Source organism: Hydra vulgaris, chromosome 06 (assembly GCF_038396675.1).
Source record: "Hydra vulgaris chromosome 06, alternate assembly HydraT2T_AEP".
NCBI classification, from domain to species: Eukaryota; Metazoa; Cnidaria; class Hydrozoa; order Anthoathecata; family Hydridae; genus Hydra; species Hydra vulgaris.
In genome coordinates, this window is record NC_088925.1 from 33684259 (window position 1) to 33705798 (window position 21540).

At 28.4% G+C, this 21540-nt stretch overlaps 2 protein-coding genes across 3 annotated transcripts in view; both read right to left on the reverse strand.

Moving 5' to 3' along the window:
- Positions 1 to 21540, reverse strand: part of LOC100209942 (sulfotransferase 1B1) — a 95942-nt gene that overhangs the window by 28577 nt on the left and 45825 nt on the right. The window lies entirely within an intron of this gene.
- The window catches only part of LOC100209443 (protein CNPPD1), a 37585-nt gene continuing 19076 nt past the window's right edge, over positions 3032 to 21540 (reverse strand). Inside the window, exons 4-8 of the mRNA XM_065799905.1 lie at positions 17232 to 17352; positions 14193 to 14265; positions 14044 to 14099; positions 4013 to 4192; positions 3032 to 3755 (exon numbers count right to left, since the gene is read on the reverse strand). Coding sequence (XP_065655977.1) covers positions 3225 to 3755; positions 4013 to 4192; positions 14044 to 14099; positions 14193 to 14265; positions 17232 to 17352 — 961 coding nt within the window. The 3' untranslated portion in view covers positions 3032 to 3224. The remainder of the gene's footprint in view (positions 3756 to 4012; positions 4193 to 14043; positions 14100 to 14192; positions 14266 to 17231; positions 17353 to 21540) is intronic.

The following is a 21540-nucleotide window of genomic DNA, read 5'->3' on the forward strand; positions in this document are numbered from 1 at the left end:
TCATGGTTGAAAGAATATACTTGTCTTTGATATAACAAAATATCAGAATTGTATACAGAAGAGGCAATGAAGAGTGTTAAAAGCTGTCTAGAAGGACTTAATAATAAGCACAAAAAAACAGTCTCCTTTGATGTGGAAAGTTTGTTTAAAAATATCTCATTGGATGAAACCATCTCAGTTGCTGTGGGTTTAATCTTTAAAAAAAAATCAAACCTTAATACTTCCAAACTTGAATTAAAAAAACTATTTGAATTTCACAGAAGTTATTTGAGGTTTAATATATGCATAATGTATTAAACTACTCCCTCCGTTCCGAAATACTGTTCCATCTTAACGTTTTTTTTGTTCCAAAGTACTATTCCAATTTGATTTTATTACTAATTTTGATAAGAAAAAAAAATCAAATATTTTTAATAAAATGAACTTTTTGAGAAAATAAAAAACTACTTAAAAACTTGTATTATGAGCCACAGTGAAGGGGGACCATGTTTCCCCTCCCAGACTTTTTTAAATGTTTTTTTCTTTTTTTTTAGCTAAGTAAGTTTTTTTCAGTACATTATTTATAAATATAGGTTTTTTATATGTTTTGCCGCCCCCCCTCCTTTCTAAAATGTCACCCTCCTAAAATATCTTACAATTAGGATATTCATATCTGGACTGTTTGATGGCTGACAAATTAAACGAATATCAAACTCATCCTGAATTGCGTTCACCATAATTACTAAATCATCAATGGCTATATGCGATTTTGCATTTCCCTGTTGTACAAAAATAATTTGATTCCTTTCAATATGATTTCCTGGCCATTTTGAATGTATGGCTGGTAAAACATTTAAAGCATGTTACGATATTCAGATTTATCTACAACAAATGGAGTTGTAACTAGTGTTTCCTTACTTTAATTCTTAATGTTTCTCTTTGCAGGATCTTGCTTTACAAGTTGCCAAATGCCAATCTTTCCATCAAACCATTCATTTGTATATTGGTCAAATTTTAATCTCACAACAGTGGTCAGAAACATAATTTTTATGATAAAATTCTTTGATTTTTTATATTGGTGGGCTTCAGGTTCATCAATCTCCAAGTAGTACCATCCTGATTCTTTTGTCAAATAGAACCATTTTTCATTTACATGAGTTTTGTTGAACGTATTTACAAACTGAATTGTACCATTTGCGAAAAATTGTAATTGAGAAAGAATAAATTCAATACGATACTTCCTATTTTAATCTGTTAAAAAGGTTTTCACAGCTGACAGGCATACTCTAAGATCACCAGTCTTAAATCGACAATAAAGGGTTGTTGTTGGAATATTTAAAGATCCTGCCAACAAATGTTTTTACGCTTGTTCAAAGGGATTTCATTGATTCTTCCTTTCAGTTGATGGTTTTTCTTTTTGGAGCACACATTTGATGACCTACTTTCTTGTTCACAATGCCAAAGGTTACTGATTGTTTTAGTGCAAAGGCTAAATTTTTCAGTAGTATTTTTAATAAAGCCTTTATTTAGTTTTCCATTAATGCTTTGGGACAACAACTTATCGTACTTTGCTTGTTTGTAAGTTCACGTGTATCTTTTTTATTCATTTTTGCAAGTATTTGTTGCAAATTTTTAAGGTAACATAAATTATGTTAGCTGTTTCTAAATTTAAAATATATTGTTACTGCAATAGTAAAATTTAATGAAAACACCACAAATTAAACACTTGACTTGATTTGTTACAGAATTAAAAACAATAGTCATCTATTGAGCATAAAGTATTTAAACCAAATGGATTTTACCACAATTAAATAATTTATTACTGGTTTAGAATTTTTAAAAAGCTATTAATTATACTAGTTAAAAACTTTTAAAAAGCTGTTACTATTTTCTTTTATCCATTAAAAACGATGAAATGTTATTAAATTTTTAAGTTTATAATTCTTTTTTAACAAATCGGAACTGCATTTTAAAACAAAATATTTCATAAAAAAAAACATCCTTTTTAGAAATTAATGGTGGGATGGCGTTATATAATATTATCGGAATAAATTATTAATAACATTTTAAAAAAACATCTATATTTCATATAAAAAAAATTCCCCATTCTATAAGTCACTAACGATATAATCCTAGTTTTTATTTCATCTTTAGTGGTAGAAAGAGGTCACATTGTCTTATAATTTGCTTTTAATTCGCTAAAATAATAAGAAATTAATAAAAATCAACCCGACTAAGGTTGAACAAATTTGTAACAAATATTATTTTCGTTTAAAATCCGTAAAACATCAACCCTTTAGTGAAACTTGCAGTTATCCATAATAAGGTTATAAGGACGTCCGCAAAAGTATGGAACGAGCTTTTCAAAATAAAATCCAAAAATTTTGATCCATTATATGCACCTTTAATTAACTTGTATGCAATTATGCCACCCATAAATATCGCAATCATTAAACTTATATTTTGGCATCCGGTGTAATAGTAATTATAGTTTTGGCATCCGGTGTAAAAGTCTTTTGATTTACGGCTTCATTTAAGTCTATAAACTGAAATATACTCAATATCCCTGGTTTAATTACGCTCGTTGCGAAACTAAAGACAATATTTTTCTCTCTCTAATACTAAAATTAACGTGCATTTTTATACCTGTTTTAAATAATTAAATTCTTCATAAATTTTCTAAAATTTACGCTACTTTATTAAACAATTTATCGAAAATATCGGAGCTACATAAAAGATATTAGTTTAAAAATATTTTTTATGTAGCCCCGATATCTTCGATTGTTTGCAGTAAAAAACACGCTTAATAATATTTTTAGGTAGCCTCAATATCTTCGATCGTTTGCAGTAAGAGACGCTTAAAAATATTTTTTCGTAGCCCCAATCTTTGATTGTTTGCAGTGTTGATTGTAATAAAAATGACTCTCCTTTGAAATTTTAAACTACAAAACTATTGACAAATCTATATTAAAAAAGAACTTTTTCAATTATTAAAATATTCGATTATTTCGCAACAGAAAAGCCCCCCTGATATCAAAATAAATTGAATTCGTTTATAATAGCAAGATTTTCTAGTCCCTACATTAACTGATACAAAATACTTGATACAAGACTCTTTAATACAATTTCGCGTTTAACACTTGAAAAAATTGGCTAAAAAACAGAATAACATAGCTCGTTTTTTTATAAATACAAGTTTAAATTTTTTCATTTAGCAGTAAAATTAACAATTAACTTTACTGGAGTTACATCATTATTGTTAACCACTTTGGTATGTTTAACTCATAGTTCAATAAATGTTCTCTTTTTAGATGATATTGAAATTGATTTTGAAATTTTTGAATTTTTGACAAAAAAGTTTGAATGGAACCAGTTACAGTAGCGCAATCATTATATTTGTTTTCAAACTTGTGCTGAATACGAGAAGAGCTTTCAACGTTGTAAACTGTTATGTTCCTGTGCTGCTGATGGCCATGAACTATTGATATTTGAAAATTACATTGCAGATATTTGGAACAGGTGCATAAAGCGGATGGTTTGTTGTTAAGTGGGAAAAAGGACGACTCTTTTGACACATATATTTTGCTAATTGGTAGACTAATAGAGCCTTGGGTTTGCAATGACTCTATTCGGCTTTCATTAAACTTGTTGCTTAAATTTTCACGAGCGTCGGATAAATTACACCATGTTCTGTTTTTATTAGAGACTACATATGTCATAGAAACTGCCAAAAGACTTATCGATATGCTATACATAAATACACAGCTTCCAATAACCTATCAATGTAAAAAAATTATAGCAAGTTTTTTTTTTTAACAAAATAATTAAAGCCGTTAAATTTCAATAATTTCAAAAATGTTTGATTTGTATGAAATCGTGCAAATCAAATCTTAACATTTGATTTGCATGATTTCATAAAAATTAAACATTTTTGAAATCGTACAAATCAAAATTTAAGAATTGATTTGCATGATTTAGAGCACAAACCAAATGTGTTTAGTACAAGGACATTAAAAAAAAAATAATTAACTACCTTGATTGTATTATGCAAGATTTCAGTAAAGACCTTTTTGTGCTTCGATGCAAGAAGTAAAAGACTCAAATCTGTATAGGAAAACCAACCTCTTTTTAAACCACATTTCAATGCAATTTTAGATTCAACTTTGTCGCAAAATGATAAAAACTCTGATGGACTAACGTAAACCTTCCAGTTCTATGTTAAAGAAAATTTTTACATAGAATTTTTGTTCATTAAAAAAATAGAAGAATATTATAAAAATTTTTAATTTTTTACAAATAATATACACACTGCCCAGCAACATAGCCATATGGGCCCCACGTGGTTTTTAACCTGAGCATATGAGCATTGGTTACAGGATACGGACTCTAGATGGGTCCCATTTGGACCTGCCCATTTAACTAATTTGACGGATTATTCCGTTTGCAAAAATCACAGAATATTCCTTCAAGTGTATTTATTGGAAAAAAAAACGCTTGTTTTCTTTACTTTATTCATTTAGTATAAACTATACATTATGGCTAATAAAAGAGTTGTACACTCGTCCAAAAATTGACACGATTTATTAATTAGTAAAAGAGTTAGCAAAAGTTTATTAACAATGGTATCAATTAAATATGTAATATTATTAGTTCAACATAGTTATGTTTAATGATATTATTAAACATGTTTTTTGTAGATGCATTTTAGCACACTAAGCAGTAGATGCCTTGCAATTTAAGCTTTACTTAAAATGATAATATTGCTTCATTTAGTTTAATACTTAAAATGATAATATTGCTTCATTTAGTTTAATATTTAAAATGATAATATTGCTTTTAGTTTAATTTAGTTTAATACTTAAAATGATAATATTGCTTCATTTATTGCAGTTCCTAACTTGTTGCAGTAATCATTATTATACATACATTATTATTATTATGTATCATTAGTATATGATAATATAATATATAATCATACATTATTATATTTAATATAATGTATAATAATGTAAAATTTCATTTATGTATAGTAATGTAAATACATTTATGTATAATAATGTAAACAATTATTATTTTAAAGTAATATATATGTATAATGATGATTACTGCAAAAAGTTAACAACTGCAACAATTTTACTGTAGTTGCAATAGAAAAATATCTACTGCGTTATAAAAACTTATTTGGTTATTAAACATATTTTTGTAATTCTATAAAAACTTTTAATTCGTTTCAAAGTTTTATAAAAAAAAATAACGTTTAAACATGTTTAAATTAAACAAGTTAAGTTCAAAACATCAAACTTTAATGCTTAATTTTCAAAACTTAATTTAAAAATTTATTTGGTGACTTATATTATAACTAATATATATAAAAAATTTATTTGGTGACTTACGTTATAAATTATTCCAAATTTGAGATGTATTAGTGTAATGTTAATAACATAAAGTTATCAAACTAAAAAAAAAACCTTTATCTTTTTTACACACCATATAAAAAATATTTACTTTTACAAAAATATAGCATAATGATTTATTTCGTGAAATAATTCTGATGAAATGGTTGTACTGCTCAGCAAACAAGCTAGACCTAATCCTGCATAGAAAAAATTTAGCGTTTGGACCTCAGGATAATGCAGGTAAGAGTAATATTCAAACATGCTATTAACTTTAATGTCCCAAATTATAAAATATTCATTTTTAAACATAGTTATCATTACTCAAAAGATATTTTATTGTATACTTTAGCAACTTCCATAAAGCAAGAGAAAAACTAAAGTTTTTAGAAAATTTAAATATTACTTAAAATAAAAACAAACAAATGCTAAAAAAAAAACAAAAACATCTTTATATTAAAAAAATTTCTTTAATAATTAATTTTGAACTCATGTACAAATATAAAAAATGCTGAAGTAACTTTGATACCTACGTTAACGAATGAAATAAAAAATTATAAATCACTATTATATTTGTGATATGTATGCACACGATACTTCTTGATAACTGTAACAAAAAACATGTTATGAAATTCAAAAAACCTGTGGGGTCAAACCACTGCATTAACTAAAAATTGAAGCCAAAAAGCTAGATATATATCCATTTAGAGTCAGTCTTTTTTATAGGATATACTTTTACAGAGTTTTTAATAAATTATATTGTATTAGACATATTTGTAATACACGTGACATTACTCTATGATAATTTTAGTGTATGTATATGTGTGTGTGTGTGTATATATATATATATATATATATATATATATATATATATATATATATATATATATATATATATATATATATGCACACACATATATATATAAATTTTTTTTCAATTATTGCCTTCTATAGAGTACTTCAATAAACAAGCAGTAGAAATTGTTCATTTAGCACAGTTCCCCTTTTGGAAGGGTCATCACAGCTGAGAGAATGTGATTTTTTTAGTAACCTTGTATACATGAAATTATAGCAAATTTTAGTTTGGTTATAAATATGTAAATAGTTTTTAATACAAAGGTATACTTATTTTATTGTTTAGTTGCATTTTGCTGAAATGTTTTTATAATTGTTTTAATTATCTTCTAATCTCATGCTTTTTTCTTTCAGAATGGTTACCACCTACTTTATCTACTGGCTGCAATATAGGTATGTACATTTTTTACTTGGAATACCATAGATACATAAAAATTAACTTCTACCGATCACAAAGCTTTATGCAAAGTCTTTCCATTTAACATAATTTAACTTTACAGTGAATTATTTTTATTCTGTATTAAAAACACTTTGTTTATTCAAAAAGCTGCAAAATACAATTTTAAAATGTCTGTACTAAAAGAAACTATAAAGCGTCTTCAGGAGATAAAAAAGGACGCAAGAAAGTACTTGCGCAATTCTAAATAGTCTTTTAAAAAACAGTAGCATCGACTGTCTGGCTACTTAGTTGCTTGAATTCATAACTATAAAAGTTAAAGAACAGTTGAATAGTTTAAAGATTTTAACAAACTGTTGAATGTTAATAGGTATCATATAATATATTATATTATAAAATGTATTATATGATAGATACTTACTAACATTCAACATACTTGTGTTTTAAAGGTATCAGTGTTCCCTCATCTTCACTTCCCAGAACACAGAATAAACCATTCTGTGTTCTGGGAAGTGTTCTGGGAATTAGAAACCATTCCAACTTTTTAAACTTTTGTTTTTAAATATTAAAATTATTGTTTTTCACAGGTTGGACACTAAATTGAAGGTTGTACTCTTGTGGAGGTTACTGATCGTAATAGTGCTGTAATGACATCAAATACAAAACATATGAATTGAAGTAAATAACTTTAAATTTTTTTTTAAGTTTTATTAAAATTTTTATAACTACTTTCTTTTATGAGTTTCAAATCATAAAAAATTTTATGAGTTGTTATTCAAATCAAATATATTTTGTTTGTAGAAACTGTTAAAAGGAATGCACATCGAAGTCAAATTCGAGAGGCTTGGCATACTACATCACAAGATTGAGATGGTAATTCAGTCAAACGTGCTAAATCACAAGGCCTCATAGAGAAATATCTTCGGACATAGAAAGATGAATAATATGAAATATATAATATATTATAATTGTATGCATTGTTTTGTTTTTTCACATTTTTTATTTCGTATACTGTTTACTGAACAGTGTAAGAAATATAAAAATATTATCTGAACTTGATATACTATCTGAAATCTGGAAATATACTATCTGAACAGTCTATTCAGATCGCCCAGCAAATAATTTTTTAAGACACGAAAAAAATAAATGTTTATACAAAAATAAGTTAGCTAACAAATTTATTTTAACTATAGGTAAAATACATTATTCACTTTATTTAGCTAAGTACTAGTAAATTAGTGTTAGGGCTTGGCAACTGGTTTACTATTTTTTGACTATAAACGTATACACACACACACACTTATATATATATATGTATATATATACACATATATGTATATATGTATATATATATATATATATATATATATATATATATATATATATATATATATATATATATATATATATATATATATATATATATATATATATATATATATATATATATATATATATATATAAGGATTGGGCAGGAATGGCATGCGACCAAACACTATTGCTGACCACGCAAATAATTTTTTTTGTTAAAAAACTTGACCACAACTGTTTAGATGATTTAAATATTTCAGAAATGCACCAAAAAAAGATAGGCTGAACAGTTCAGCTGAGGGTTTTAAAGTCTTTTTTTTTAAGTCTAGGAAAAATCTAAACTAGGAAAAATAATAAAAAAAACTAAAGTAAAAAGAAAACAATTCCTTACGAAAAAAAAAAATATAAGCTTTAAAATAAAACTCAAAAAAACTTGAAGCAAAAATTACTTTTTTGTTACATTTTTATTGCATTTAAAATAAATTACTTTAAAACTTATCTTTTGAAACGTTTTATCAAAATTACTTTTAATTATTGTTTAATAAATGAGCAAATTTTATTTGAATTGTTGAAAGTGAAATTAAATTATTGAAAAGAAAAAAATGTAAAATTTTTAAATAGTGTAAAGATTTTTTTCAAAAAGTTGCAAAAAAAATAATTAAAAAGAAACAAAAAAATAAAGCAATTAAATCATTCTATTGCAAAGGGAAGATTTTAATTTAACTTCAGCCTCATGTGGATTTAAATTTCAATTGGCTAAATGTGGTTAGTCCCAAGTTTATCTTATGTTACATTTGAAACAACTCAAAAACTTCTATTTATACTTTTAATTTTTTGCAATTTTTTATGAAAATTATTGCTTAAAAAAAAACTTAAAAACTGTTTCTCTTAAAAACATAAAGCATACTCAAGTAAATTAAAGTTTAAATAAGAGACTTTGATAAACAATTTTTAAGCTTAAAAAAAGTTAAATATAGTAATAAAACGTAGGAGAGAAGTGGGACATGGGAGATGTGGGACATCTTAAAGATTCCAATTAGGAGAAGTTTCTAATCAATGCTAATGTAAACAATTAGACTTTTTTCCCTATTCTCTATTTAGCAAACATTGCTTTGTCTCCCCGCGCGTGGTAAAAACAACATTTTTGAAAAGTACACCCAAAATATGATTTTCTGAGGGGTAAACTAAGATAAAAAAAATTAATCGAACTCCTATTACTCCCATATATTTTTTGTGTAACTATGGAAACCTATTAAATATTTTGATAAAGATTACAAATGGTTTTAATAGTTTTTAATTTTTTTTTTTTTTTTAAAACATCTTCGCTTCCAACAAGGCTGCAAGCAGCCACTAATTAAAGTTGGAAGTTACTGTAAGAGAAAAGATGAAGATTGTAGAGCAAGATAACGATTGACGGACGATTTAAAAGATTGCAAATTATATGAATCAGGAAAGCAAGATGAAGGAAGCGAATTCCAAAGAACTGATGTTCGAGGAAAGAAACTAGACGAATAAGCGTTTTTGGAGCACTTAGAAACAGTCACAGAAATAGGATGACACTTAATTGAATGACGAGTAACACGAGAATGAATTTTAGTAGATGGCACAAGAGACGCTAGCTCTTTAGAGCAGTGCCCATTATAGTATTTGTAGAAAAGAGAAAGAGAAGCAACATTACGACGATGTGATAATGGTTGAAGGTTGGCTGCAAGAGCAGATCCAACTATGTTTACAATGCGTTTTTGCACCTTGTCTAAAAGAGAAAGGGCATCATTAGAAGTCCGCCCCAGATATGGCAAAAGTATTCCATACAAGGTCGGATTTGAGATTTATAGAGATAGAGAATAGAATCCAGAGTAAGAAAGTGGCGAGCTCGATAAAGAGATGCAACCTTAGCAGATGCTAATTTTGCAACCGATTTGATATATGGTTTCCAAGAAAGATTGGAAGTAAGAGTTAATCCCAGAAGATGAAGAGTAGGTGACTCATCGAGTACATCACCGTTCATTAACATAGGAAGATCTAAATTATTGTGATAACTATTGGCTGAAAAAAAATTGAGTTTTATCTGAATTAAAGTTCACCAGCCACTGTGAGACCCATGCTGTAGTAGAAGTGAGATCCTTTTCAAGCTCAAATGCCCCCTCCAAGCAATCAGAGGGTGTTGGTTTCTTATCACGACAAGAATAAATGGTAGTATCATCAGCAAACAATGCCACCTTAGATGTGAGAATATCTGGAAGATTGTTAATGTAAATTAAAAAGAGTATAGGGCCAAGGATAGAACCTTGAGGAAACCCTGAAGTTACAAAATAAGAAGAGTGTTGTCCATCGAAGACAACTTTTATGCTACGATTGGAAAGGAAGGATTCAATGATCTTAAAGATGTTGCCGGATACACCATAAGAAGAAAGCTTATGGAGAAGACCAGCATGCCAAACTTTATCAAACGCTTTTGAAATGTCAAGAGCGATGGCCTTAACCTCTCCACCTTCATCTAATGCAAGATAAAACCTGTCAGTTATTACTGTTAGCAAATCAGCTGTAGAACGAGAAGATCGAAATCCATATTGATGGTCAGAAAGTAAGTTATTAGATTCAAGATGAGAAATTAAGTGTTTGTTAATTAAAGATTCAAAAACCTTGCTTATGATAGGAAGAAGACTTATGGGACGGTAGTTAGACGAATCAGATCGCTCCCCAGAATTTTTGAAGATAGGGATAACAGATGTGGCTTTCCAGCAGGCTGGAAAACAAGACTCTGATAAGCACTTGTTGAATAGTTTTGAGAGTATAGACGACAGCTCCGGAGAACACTTCTGAAAGACAATAACAGGTATGTTGTCTGGGCCACAAGCTGTAGAAGAGTCTAGGCAGGAAATCACTTTAGATACAGATGCTGGAGTGATATGAATGTCAAGCAATGGATCAACCTGTTTGTTGGCAATATCAGGTAGAACGCAATTAGTGGAATCAAGAGATGATATTGATGAAAAGTTTTTAGCAAACAGTTCGGCTTTGTCTTTAGGTGAGGTGACAAAGGCTGAACCATACAAGAGAGGTGGAATTATAGATTTGCCCTTATTATTGATATTATTAAAGATTCTCCAGAAGTCACGAGAGCCTAATTTATGAGATGAGATACGAGATTTCATGACCTGAGAATAGCGGGTTTTGGCATTAGACAAAACCTTTTTACAATTGTTTCTAGCAGTAATAAACAGACGTCTGTTTTCTGGAGAATTGTTTTGCTGATAAATATGGAAGTAACGGTTTCGATTGGCAATCGCAGCAGCACAGTGTGAGGAAAACCATGGAGGAGAGTGAGGCTTGACCTGGAATCGTCGAGAGGGAATAAAATATTCCATGCCAGCCTGAATCCACAAAGTTACATAAGAAGCACATTTTGTTGACAGGAAGGCGAAAGATTTCTACCCAAGGGCCATCACGAAGAAAATCACTTAAAGAATCCCAGTCAGCTTTACTGTAGTTGTAAGAGGTTCGATAATAGGGGTATTCAGGTGATGAAGAAGAATGAGATATTAGTTTTAAAGAGATCAAACTGTGATCAGAAGCACCTAAGGGTGAATGTGGAGAAACTGAGCACTGACTAGGATCAGAAACAAGACATAAGTCGAGTAGAGAAGGTAAATGATTAGGGTTGTCAGGAAAGCGAGTTGGAAAGTTGACTATTTGAGTTAGGGATTGAGAAAGGCAAAAGTTGTGGGCTTTAATGCCTGCAGAGTCACTGACACTAGAGCCAAGCCATTCAGAGTGGTGAGCATTAAAGTCAACAACTATATTAGCTGATGGATAAAGAGAGAGGGCTTGGTCAATACGATCAGAAATAACATCAAAAAGAGTGCAGTCTTGAGATGAAGGAGAGCGAAATAGAACAAAGAGAAAGGCAATAGAGTGAAGTGGTGCTAAACGAAAGCACATGAAAGAATAGTCTGTGGATTCAAACCTAGTTTCACGACAAACAGGTGAATTCTTACGAATGTAAATGCCCAGGCCAAGCATGTGACTATTGGAGTTTTTACGAATCAGAGGAAGATAACCATCAACACTAAGATCACAAGATGAGACAGCCGAACTCAAATTAGTCTCACAAAGAGCAAGTAGGTCTGGTGAACTTTGCAAGAGATAAGACTCAACAGAAGAAAAGTTACTTCGAAGACCACGAATATTAGTAAATGATAGGTTTAGAGAACTTGGTGATGATGATGGTTTTTTGTGTTTTATAGTTTTTGGTACTTTATTCATTTTTAAGTTAGATTGAAGAACTTGACTCAAAGCATAGATAGTACTCAGAACACCGTTTAATAGCCCAAGCAATTGCCTCATTACTACTAATAAACCCTAAGCCGTAACAAAGGGCTCCAAATGTGGCCTCTGCAATGCACACCAAAAGTACAAACAGGGACACCATCCATGCGCAACATGGCACTGTTAATACTTTGATATTTTTCAGCTGTTGATGGAACCAGCCTCTCTGAGAGCTACCACAGAGTTCGGGAAACCTGACTACCAGCCGGCCTCAGAACCATGTTATGAGGGTACAGCTCTAAAACTGAGTTTTAGAGCTGTACCCTAATAAGGAGATAATAGAATGAGTTGCCTAGTCATAAAAACAGTGACACAAGCAAACCCATGCATTGAGTTAAGAAGATCCAGTATTCAACATCCTAAACTGGAAACAATGTATTAAAAATACATCTGCGCCAGCCTAATAGATGAAGAAGGGGTGCGAGACTGGTCAACAGATAGAATCTGTTTACCCCTTAAAATAGTTTTTAATTATTAATTTTTGTAAATATATTGTTAATTACTCACTTATTCTACTTCAACCCATGGCTGTCCCATTTTACCTCAATGGCACATCTCCTCTAAAACCAAAAATATATACTTTATTATAACCTGTTGCCAATCTTAGGAGATGGAATCAGTAAAATGATACTTTATCCGTTAAATCTTATTTGGTAAAAGTACATATATAAAAAAGATATTAAAAGTATTCTAGAGATATTTTTTAATGTCTCACTTTTCCCCACTCTCCCTAACATCTAAGTTATTATGCTAAGCTTAACAAAAGTTAAACATAGTACACTCATTATCCTTCACCTCATGTTATGCTTTTTTTGCAATAACTAAAAAAACTTAATAAATAAAACTAACTTCAAGTAAAAGAAAAATTTTAAAGTTAAAGTAGAACATAGTATCAAGTTGAAAAATAAGCAAAAAAACAGCAACAAAAAAAAAGTATCAAGCTAAAAAGCAATTAAATATATTATCATTATTATTTTAAAATTAAAAACAGATATCATTATTGTTGTTTTAAAATTAAAAACAGATACCATTATTATTGTTTCAAAATTAAAAACAGATATCATCATTGTTTTAAAATTAAAAACAACGTTTTTGAAAAGTACACCCAAAAAATGATTTTTTGAGGGGTAAATTAGGATAAAAAAAATTAATCGAACTCCTATTTCTCCCATATATTTTTTGCTTGTAGTTTGTAGTTTTAAAACAACAATAATGATGATATCTGTTTTTAAATTTAAAACAACAATAATGATATCTGTTTTTAATTTTAAAACAATAATAATGATATTATTATTGTTGTTTTAAAACTACAAACAGATATCATTATTATTGTTTTAAAATTAAAAACAGATATTATTGTTGTTGTTTTAAAATTAAAAACAGATATCATTATTGTTGTTTTAAAATTAAAGACAGATATCATTATTGTTGTTTTAAAATTAAAAACAGATATCATTATTGTTTTAAAATTAAAAACAGATATCATTATTGTTGTTTTAAAATTAAAAACAGATGTCATTATTGTTGTTTTAAAATATATATTAAAATATATATAAAGATGTAAAATATTTATGTAAAATATTTACACTACAAATCTAAAGATACTTATATTTAGATATGTATGCATTTTCTGTCTAAATTAAAAAAAATTAGAGTAATTTAAAAACTTTAGCATGTTTATTCAGTACAACAAGCTTTAACAAGTATGCATTTAATGTATGCTTTTTAATTTAAATTTGCTTATAACACTTAAATTCATATAACAACCTGATAACATACCATTGCATCAAGAAAATCTCGCTCTAGCTTATTTACAGTAGAAACACCCAAACCAGCTAAAGATGCAAAAAATAAATATAAAAAAATGTAACAAATATTATAAAAATGTCTTCTTTTTTTTAAATAAAAAATTGATTAAAAACACTGACCTGCTTCAGCCCATTCATCATTTAAAACTTCATCGTCTTCCCCTTCATCAATTAAAAACTTTGATGCTACCATCTAAAAAGTTGCATTAAAATCAATCCTAAACATTTTGTAGCTAATTCTATCATAAAACCATAAGTACCCTTAGCTGATAACCATAAGTACCCTTATCACAGTGTAATCATTTCATTATTGTAAAAAAATATGTTACAATATTCATGTAATTATTAAACACTAGATAATAGGTATTGTGTATGTTGATACTGAGAAGGGTGGTCTCGTATTGTGTGGTATCGCTTATATACTAATAATGTCAGTATTGATTTGATACCACACCATACCAAGAATGATGGTCTCATACAGGTAGTATCACTTTTTTACTATTTTCGTTACAAGCAGTATTGGTTCGATAACACACGATGCCAAGAAGGATGGTCTTGTATCATGTTGTATTGCTTATATACTAATGTTGATACCATCAGTATTGGTTCAATATTATATGATACTGATAATAAAAAGAATTGTATGGTATCGAATGGTCGCAGTCACGATTAAAAAAAAAATTAAAATGTGACCTTTTGAATTTATTATTAACAAAAATACAATAAAGATTGCTTTTTAGAGGTTTAGCTCTTAAAATTATAAAGCATACTCAAGTAAATTAAAGTTTAAATAAGAGACTTTGATAAACAATTTTTAAGCTTAAAAAAAGTTAAATATAGTAATAAAACATAGGAGAAAATGGGACATGGGAGAAGTGGAACATCTCAAAAATTCTAATTAGGAGAAATTCAATGTTTCCTTATGTAAACAATAAGGCTTTTTTCCCTATATTTAGCAAACATTGATTTTTCTTCCAGTGTGTGGCAAAATCAACACGAAAAGTACCCCAAAAAACGATTTTTTAGAAGGGTGAATTGGGACAAAAAAAATTAATTGAACTCCTATTTCTCCAATATATTTTTTGTGAAACTATGGAGACTTCTTAAATATTTTGATAAAGATTACAAATGGTTTACAAATTTATTAGTTTTTAATTATTAATTTTTGTTTATATGTTGTTAATTACTCACTTGTTCTATTACAACCCATGGCCGCCCCATTTTACCCCAATGGCACAACTCCTTTAAAATCAAAAATATAAACTTTATAACTTTTATAAGTTTTTTAAAATTTTAGCCTCTGGCTAAATTATCAAGAAGATCCTGAAGTATGACCGTTTTACTTTTAGCAGATATTGACAGAGGGTGACATTTAAAAAAATTTCTGGGTCATTTGACATGGAATTACCCATAACTGATACTTTGAATATCAGTATTGTGTGATCTCAATATCAATACTGTAAAGTAATGCACCTTTACCAGATGATAAATCAAGACTTGATACCAATTATCTAGTGTCTAGTAATTATCACAAAAATATGTTGTTATTTCGTGTACTTGATTGCATGTTGAGTATAAGTAAAATAAGTAAAAATTATTTTTTTGGTTTTGAAACACGGAAGCAGCAAGGGGAAACAAAGATGCAAGCAAGGAGAAACAAAGCTATAGTTGTTAGGGTGGTGGTAAAAACAACTTATTTTAAAAATGTCAGCTGACAACCCCTAAATGTGTTTTATATAATAAAATAATACTGGATTAAAAAAATTTCTGAATAAAAGATATTTTTACGGGTGCCACAAGGCCCTTATACATCAAACAGGTTCCTAATATTATAAAAAAAAAAGTTTTTCAAAAGTATGTCATGTTGGGTCTCAAATGATGCAAAAATATATAAAAATTTCAAAAACATGAATCATTTTATAAATATACTATTATTTTAGATTTTAGTAAATAGAAAATGACATTTTTTAATTTATAACAAAAAAAAGGGAATTTAACAAGATTTTTTTAATTATAATTTTTTTATCTCTGCTTTTTATAAAACAATGATTATTTTTGAAATTTTTACTTCATAAAATATTGTTTGAATACACGTATAGTCAATGGGGTGATGTTGTTTTGTCTAAATGATCAGAATCTTGAAAGTTATTTTAATTAGAAACATTAAAATGTAGATGGTAGTGATGCTCTTATGATGACGATGCTCCATCCATACACCAACTACTTGTTAATATTAATTGAAAATCTTTTTTATTCTTATCTAAATATTGCAAAATAAACTTTTTCTGTAATTTCCAAGGTCCTGCAAAAACCTGTGGACCTGCATGGTCCACAGGTTCTTATAGCTCAACTTGGACAATTGTTTTAAAAACTTTTTTTTCAAACAAATTTACTCCCAACAAGATTGCAATCACTAAATAAAATTTTGATAACTCCCAAAGAAACTTTTTATTTCAAACAAATTCACTCCCAACAAGATTGCAACCACTAAATAAAATTTTGATTACTCCCAAAGAAAATTTTGATTACTCCCAAAGAAAATTTTGATAACTCCCAAAGAAAATTTTGATAACTCCCAAAGAAAATTTTGATAACTCCCAAAGAAAATTTTGATAACTCCCAAAGAAAATTTTGATAACTCCCAAAGAAAATTTTGATAACTCCCAAAGAAAATTTTGATAACTACCAAAGAAAATTTTGATAATTACCAAAGAAAATTTTGATAACTTCCAAAGAAAATTTTGATAACTACCAAAGAAAATTTTGATAACTACCAAAGAAAATTTTGATAAGTACCAAAGAAAATTTTGATAACTACCAAAAAAAATTTTGATAACTACCAAAGAAAATAAAGTAGAGAGTTAAAGAACAAGAAAGCAAAAAAAAAAAGACAAAAAAATGTTTTGTCGAAAAAAAGACTCGAAAAATTGAAAATTGTATGTTTCAGAAAACATGAAGAATGAATTCAAAATCATTTTAAATCAAATTATTGCATCTATTTATTTATATTAACTAAATAATATAACAAATATGATAAAGTATCAAATATATTTACACAAAATTAATAGCACATAAAAAAAGTTGATAATACAAAAAACAAAGAATAATACAGTCAGGATAATATCAAAAGCAAAAAAGACTCTGTATATATATAAATACCATGGCAACAACATATAGATCAGCAGATGAAACTCTAACCAAATAGCATGGATTAGACTGCCTCAACTTTTCTGTGTATAATATTCCCATCATAAGTGCACAAGGAGAAATCACTAGTTGTCTAAATTAAAATGTAATTTTTATGCAGAGTAACACTAAAGCTAGGATAATATAAACACTAGAATAATACAAACATAGGATAAATAAGTAGAATAAATAGAATAATGATATATAACTATATATAATAATCAGGGATAATGATATATATATATATATATATAATAATCAGGGATAATAATATATATATAACTATATATAATAATCAGGGATAATGATATATATATATATATATAATAATCAGGGATAATAATATATATATAACTATATATAATAATCAGGGATAATAATATATATATAACTATATATAAAAATCAGGGATAATATATATATATATATATATATATATATATATATATATATATATATATATATATATATATATATATATATATATATATATATATATATATAACTATATATAATAATCAGGGATAATGATATATATAAATATAACTATATATAATAATCAGGGATAAGGAGGACTCTAGATTTGAAAGTCATAAAAAGATTACTTCTTCCTGGTTTTTGGTATCCAGAATTGTAAAGAAGCTTATGGACTATTTTTGTGAAAAATTAAGACTTTTAGGTTTGAGGAACAATCAATTTTTAACCTGGACTCTATACGCTTTTTAGAGCTTCTGAATAACAGACACCAGGAAAAAACTTTAAAGTCTGAGTCTTTTTGGGACTCTGCATCTGTGATAATAATAGATAACACTCAAAAATATAAATTAACTAAACAACATTTTTTTTGTTTTGAAAAATTTGTAAATGTTTCTTACATTTTTTTATATTAACTTATATAATAATATTTAAATATAAACTGGAATTATATCTAATATGTGAAAAAAAAAACAAAAAAAAAAACAACAACAACAACGTTTTTATCAAACAACCGATAAAATTGCCCTGATTTTATGGCAATAAGATATACAATTCAGCGAAAGGTTCCGATTATTTATTATTATATTTATTTAAAAAAATAAGATAGAAATGTTTTAAATAGTTTATGAACAACAAAATATTAAATTATGAATTATGCAGCATAAAATAAAGCAAAAGAAACTTCTAATAGACAACTGAAAAACGGGACTGGATTGAAAAAACTTCTTAAAGGTATAAGGTAAAAGAAAAAGAAAAAATGTTTAAAAAGTATTTTTATTTTAGTTTTTAAATATTTTATGTGTTTTTAATTTTTTATAACAAATGAATAAAAAAATAAATTCAAAACAAGGACTAAAAAACGTGGGTATGAATTTTATTTGAATTACAGAAATGTAGGTAAAAAGTTATCTTACGACCACTTTAAAACTGAGAATATACCTTAAAGTACTATCTACAAAATAATTAAACATGCTGAAAGTGAACCTGGTTACCAAAGAAGTCTAGGAATTGGACGAAAGACTAAAAAAATGATCAAGATAAACATTAAAAAGGTTCAAACTTATGTTTGATCATAAAGACAGGCAGCTAAAAAGTTCAACTGTACTCAGCAACACATAGGTAAAATATTAAAAAAAAAAAAAAAACCAAGAAAAAAAAAAGACTCAAAAACTCTTTGAACATCATAAGGCAGTTGCTGGAATTAAGTACAGTCGATTGTGTCAGAAATTCAACTGTAGACTAATCATTGATGATCAGTGTTATTTCATGTTAAATCACTCCAGTATCAATGCAAGTGATATATTTTATACTAGCGATGTAAAATCTACTTTATCTGCAGTTAAATACCAAACTAAAGTTTTTCAAAAAATTATTTTTATAAATTGCTTATACTGAAATGGCATTTCTCAGCCTTATTTTGTGCCTGGTCGATTGGCTGTAAATCAAACAAATGCATTGAGAGGAGACTTATTCCATTCATCTATAAGTATCATTCAGATCATACATATGTATTCTAGCCTAATTAGGCATCATCTCACTATGCAAAAACAGTAACCACATTTTGTTTAGAAAGTGGAATCACTTTTGTTGAGAAGGCAGACAACCCTGCAAACTTGAAAGAATGCAAGAACAATTAGCATGCAGAAAATTGTAAAAAATTACAATTCTAGAATCAAGTATTGCCTTAATAAATTTGATATTGAGCTCACACAGAGTTTAGCTCAGTTTATACTAGTTGATAAAGTCCAAAGAAATGGTTTAACTGAAAATAACTGATTTTATAGATATAAACTAAAAAATAAAAATACTTTCTTAAACAATTTTCCTTTTGTTTTACCTTATACCTTAAAAGAGATATGTGTCTTTAAATTCAGTCTCATTTTTCAATTGTCACCCGTTATTACAAATTATTTATGCTGTCAACATACATTCTAAGCTAATTTAACCTTTTATGATTAGTTTTTGGAGCACTTAGGAACAGTCAAAGTAAAAGGATGAGACTGAATTGAATGACAAGCAATACATGAATAAACTTTAGTAGATAGCACAAGAAGCGCTAGCACTTCAGAGCAGCGCACATTATAGTATTTATAAAAAAGAGAAAGAGAAGCAACATTATGACGATGTGACAATGGTTGATGGTTGGCTGCAAGTGCAGGTCCAACTATGTTTACAATGTGCTTTTGCACCTTGTCTAAAAGAGAAATGGGATCATTCGAAGATCTGCTCCAGATATGGCAACAGTATTCCATACAAGGATGGATTTGAGATTTATATAGATAAAGAGTAGTACTGGGAGTAAGAAAGAAACAAGCACAATAAAAAGATGCAACCTTAGGATATGCTAATTTTGCAACGGATTGATATATGGTTTCCAAAAAAGATCGGAAGTAAGAGTTAATCCTAGAAGATGAACAGTGATAGACTCATCAAGTACATTACTGTTTATAAATATATTCATAAATATAACATTTTAAGCTCAAATGCTCCTCCCAAGCAATTAGAGAAGGTTGTTGGCTTCGTATCAAAACAAGAATAAATGGTAGTATTTTCAGCAAACAATGCCACCTTAGATGTGAGAATTTCTGGGAGATCATTAAGGTAAATTAAAAAAAGTATTGGGCCAAGGAACCTAAAGGAACCCCTGAAGTTACAGAAAATTAAGAAGTTGGCCATTGAACTATAAGATGAGAGCTTATGGAGAAGACCAGCATCCCAAACTTGATCAAAGGCTTTAGAAATGTCGAAAGCAACAGCCTTAACCTCTATACATATATCTAATGCACGATTAAAATTATCGGTTATTACCATTTACAAAACAGCAGTAGAATGAGTAGATTAAAATTCACACTGATAATCAAAACTGAAGTTATTAGATTCAAGATGAAAGAATAAGGCTTTGTTAATACAAGACTTAAAAACCTTGCTTATGATAGTAATGATGGAACTTTCCAAGACTCCAATAAGCACTTGTAAATAACTTTAAAAATATAGATAACAGCTCCGTAGAACACTTCTGCAAGACTACAAAAAGTATATTGTCTAAACCAAAAGCTGTGAAGAGTCTAAGCAGGAAATCACTTTAGATACAAAAGCTAGAGTGATACGAATGCACAACTAACAGGTTGAATCGATCAACCTGTTTGTCGGCAATATCAGGTAGGATGTGATTAGTGGAATCAAGAAATAAGATTGAAAAAAAGTTTTTGGCAAACAATTCAGCTTTGTCTTTAGATGAGGTAACAAAACCTGAACCATGCAAGAGAGTTGGAATAATAGATTTGCCTTTATTATAGACACTGATTAAAGATTCTCCAGAGACCTCAGGATCCTATTTTTGAGTATTTTTGAGAAATCTGAGATTTCATGACCTGAGAATAGTGGTCTTTGATGTTCGACAAAATCTTTTTACAATAGTTTCTAGCAATAGTAAAGAGAGTTTTCTGGAGAATTGCTTTTGTGATAAATATGGAGGTATTGGTTACGATTGGAAATTGCAGCAGCACAATGTAAGGAAAATCATGGAGAAGAAAAAGGCATGACTTGGAATCAAAGATTCCAAGTCATGCCTTTTTCTTCTCCATGATTTTCCTTACATTGGGAATAAAAGATTCTATGCCAGCCTGAATTCTATGCCAAGGAGTTATGAGAAGATACAAGCTAACAAGTTAGTTACAAGAAGTTACGAAAAGTTACAAGGAGTTACAAGAATGTACGAGCAAATTTGTCAGGGGGAAGATGAAAGATTTCTACCCAAAGGTCATCACAAAGAAAATCACGGAAAGAGCCCCAGTCAGCTTTAAGG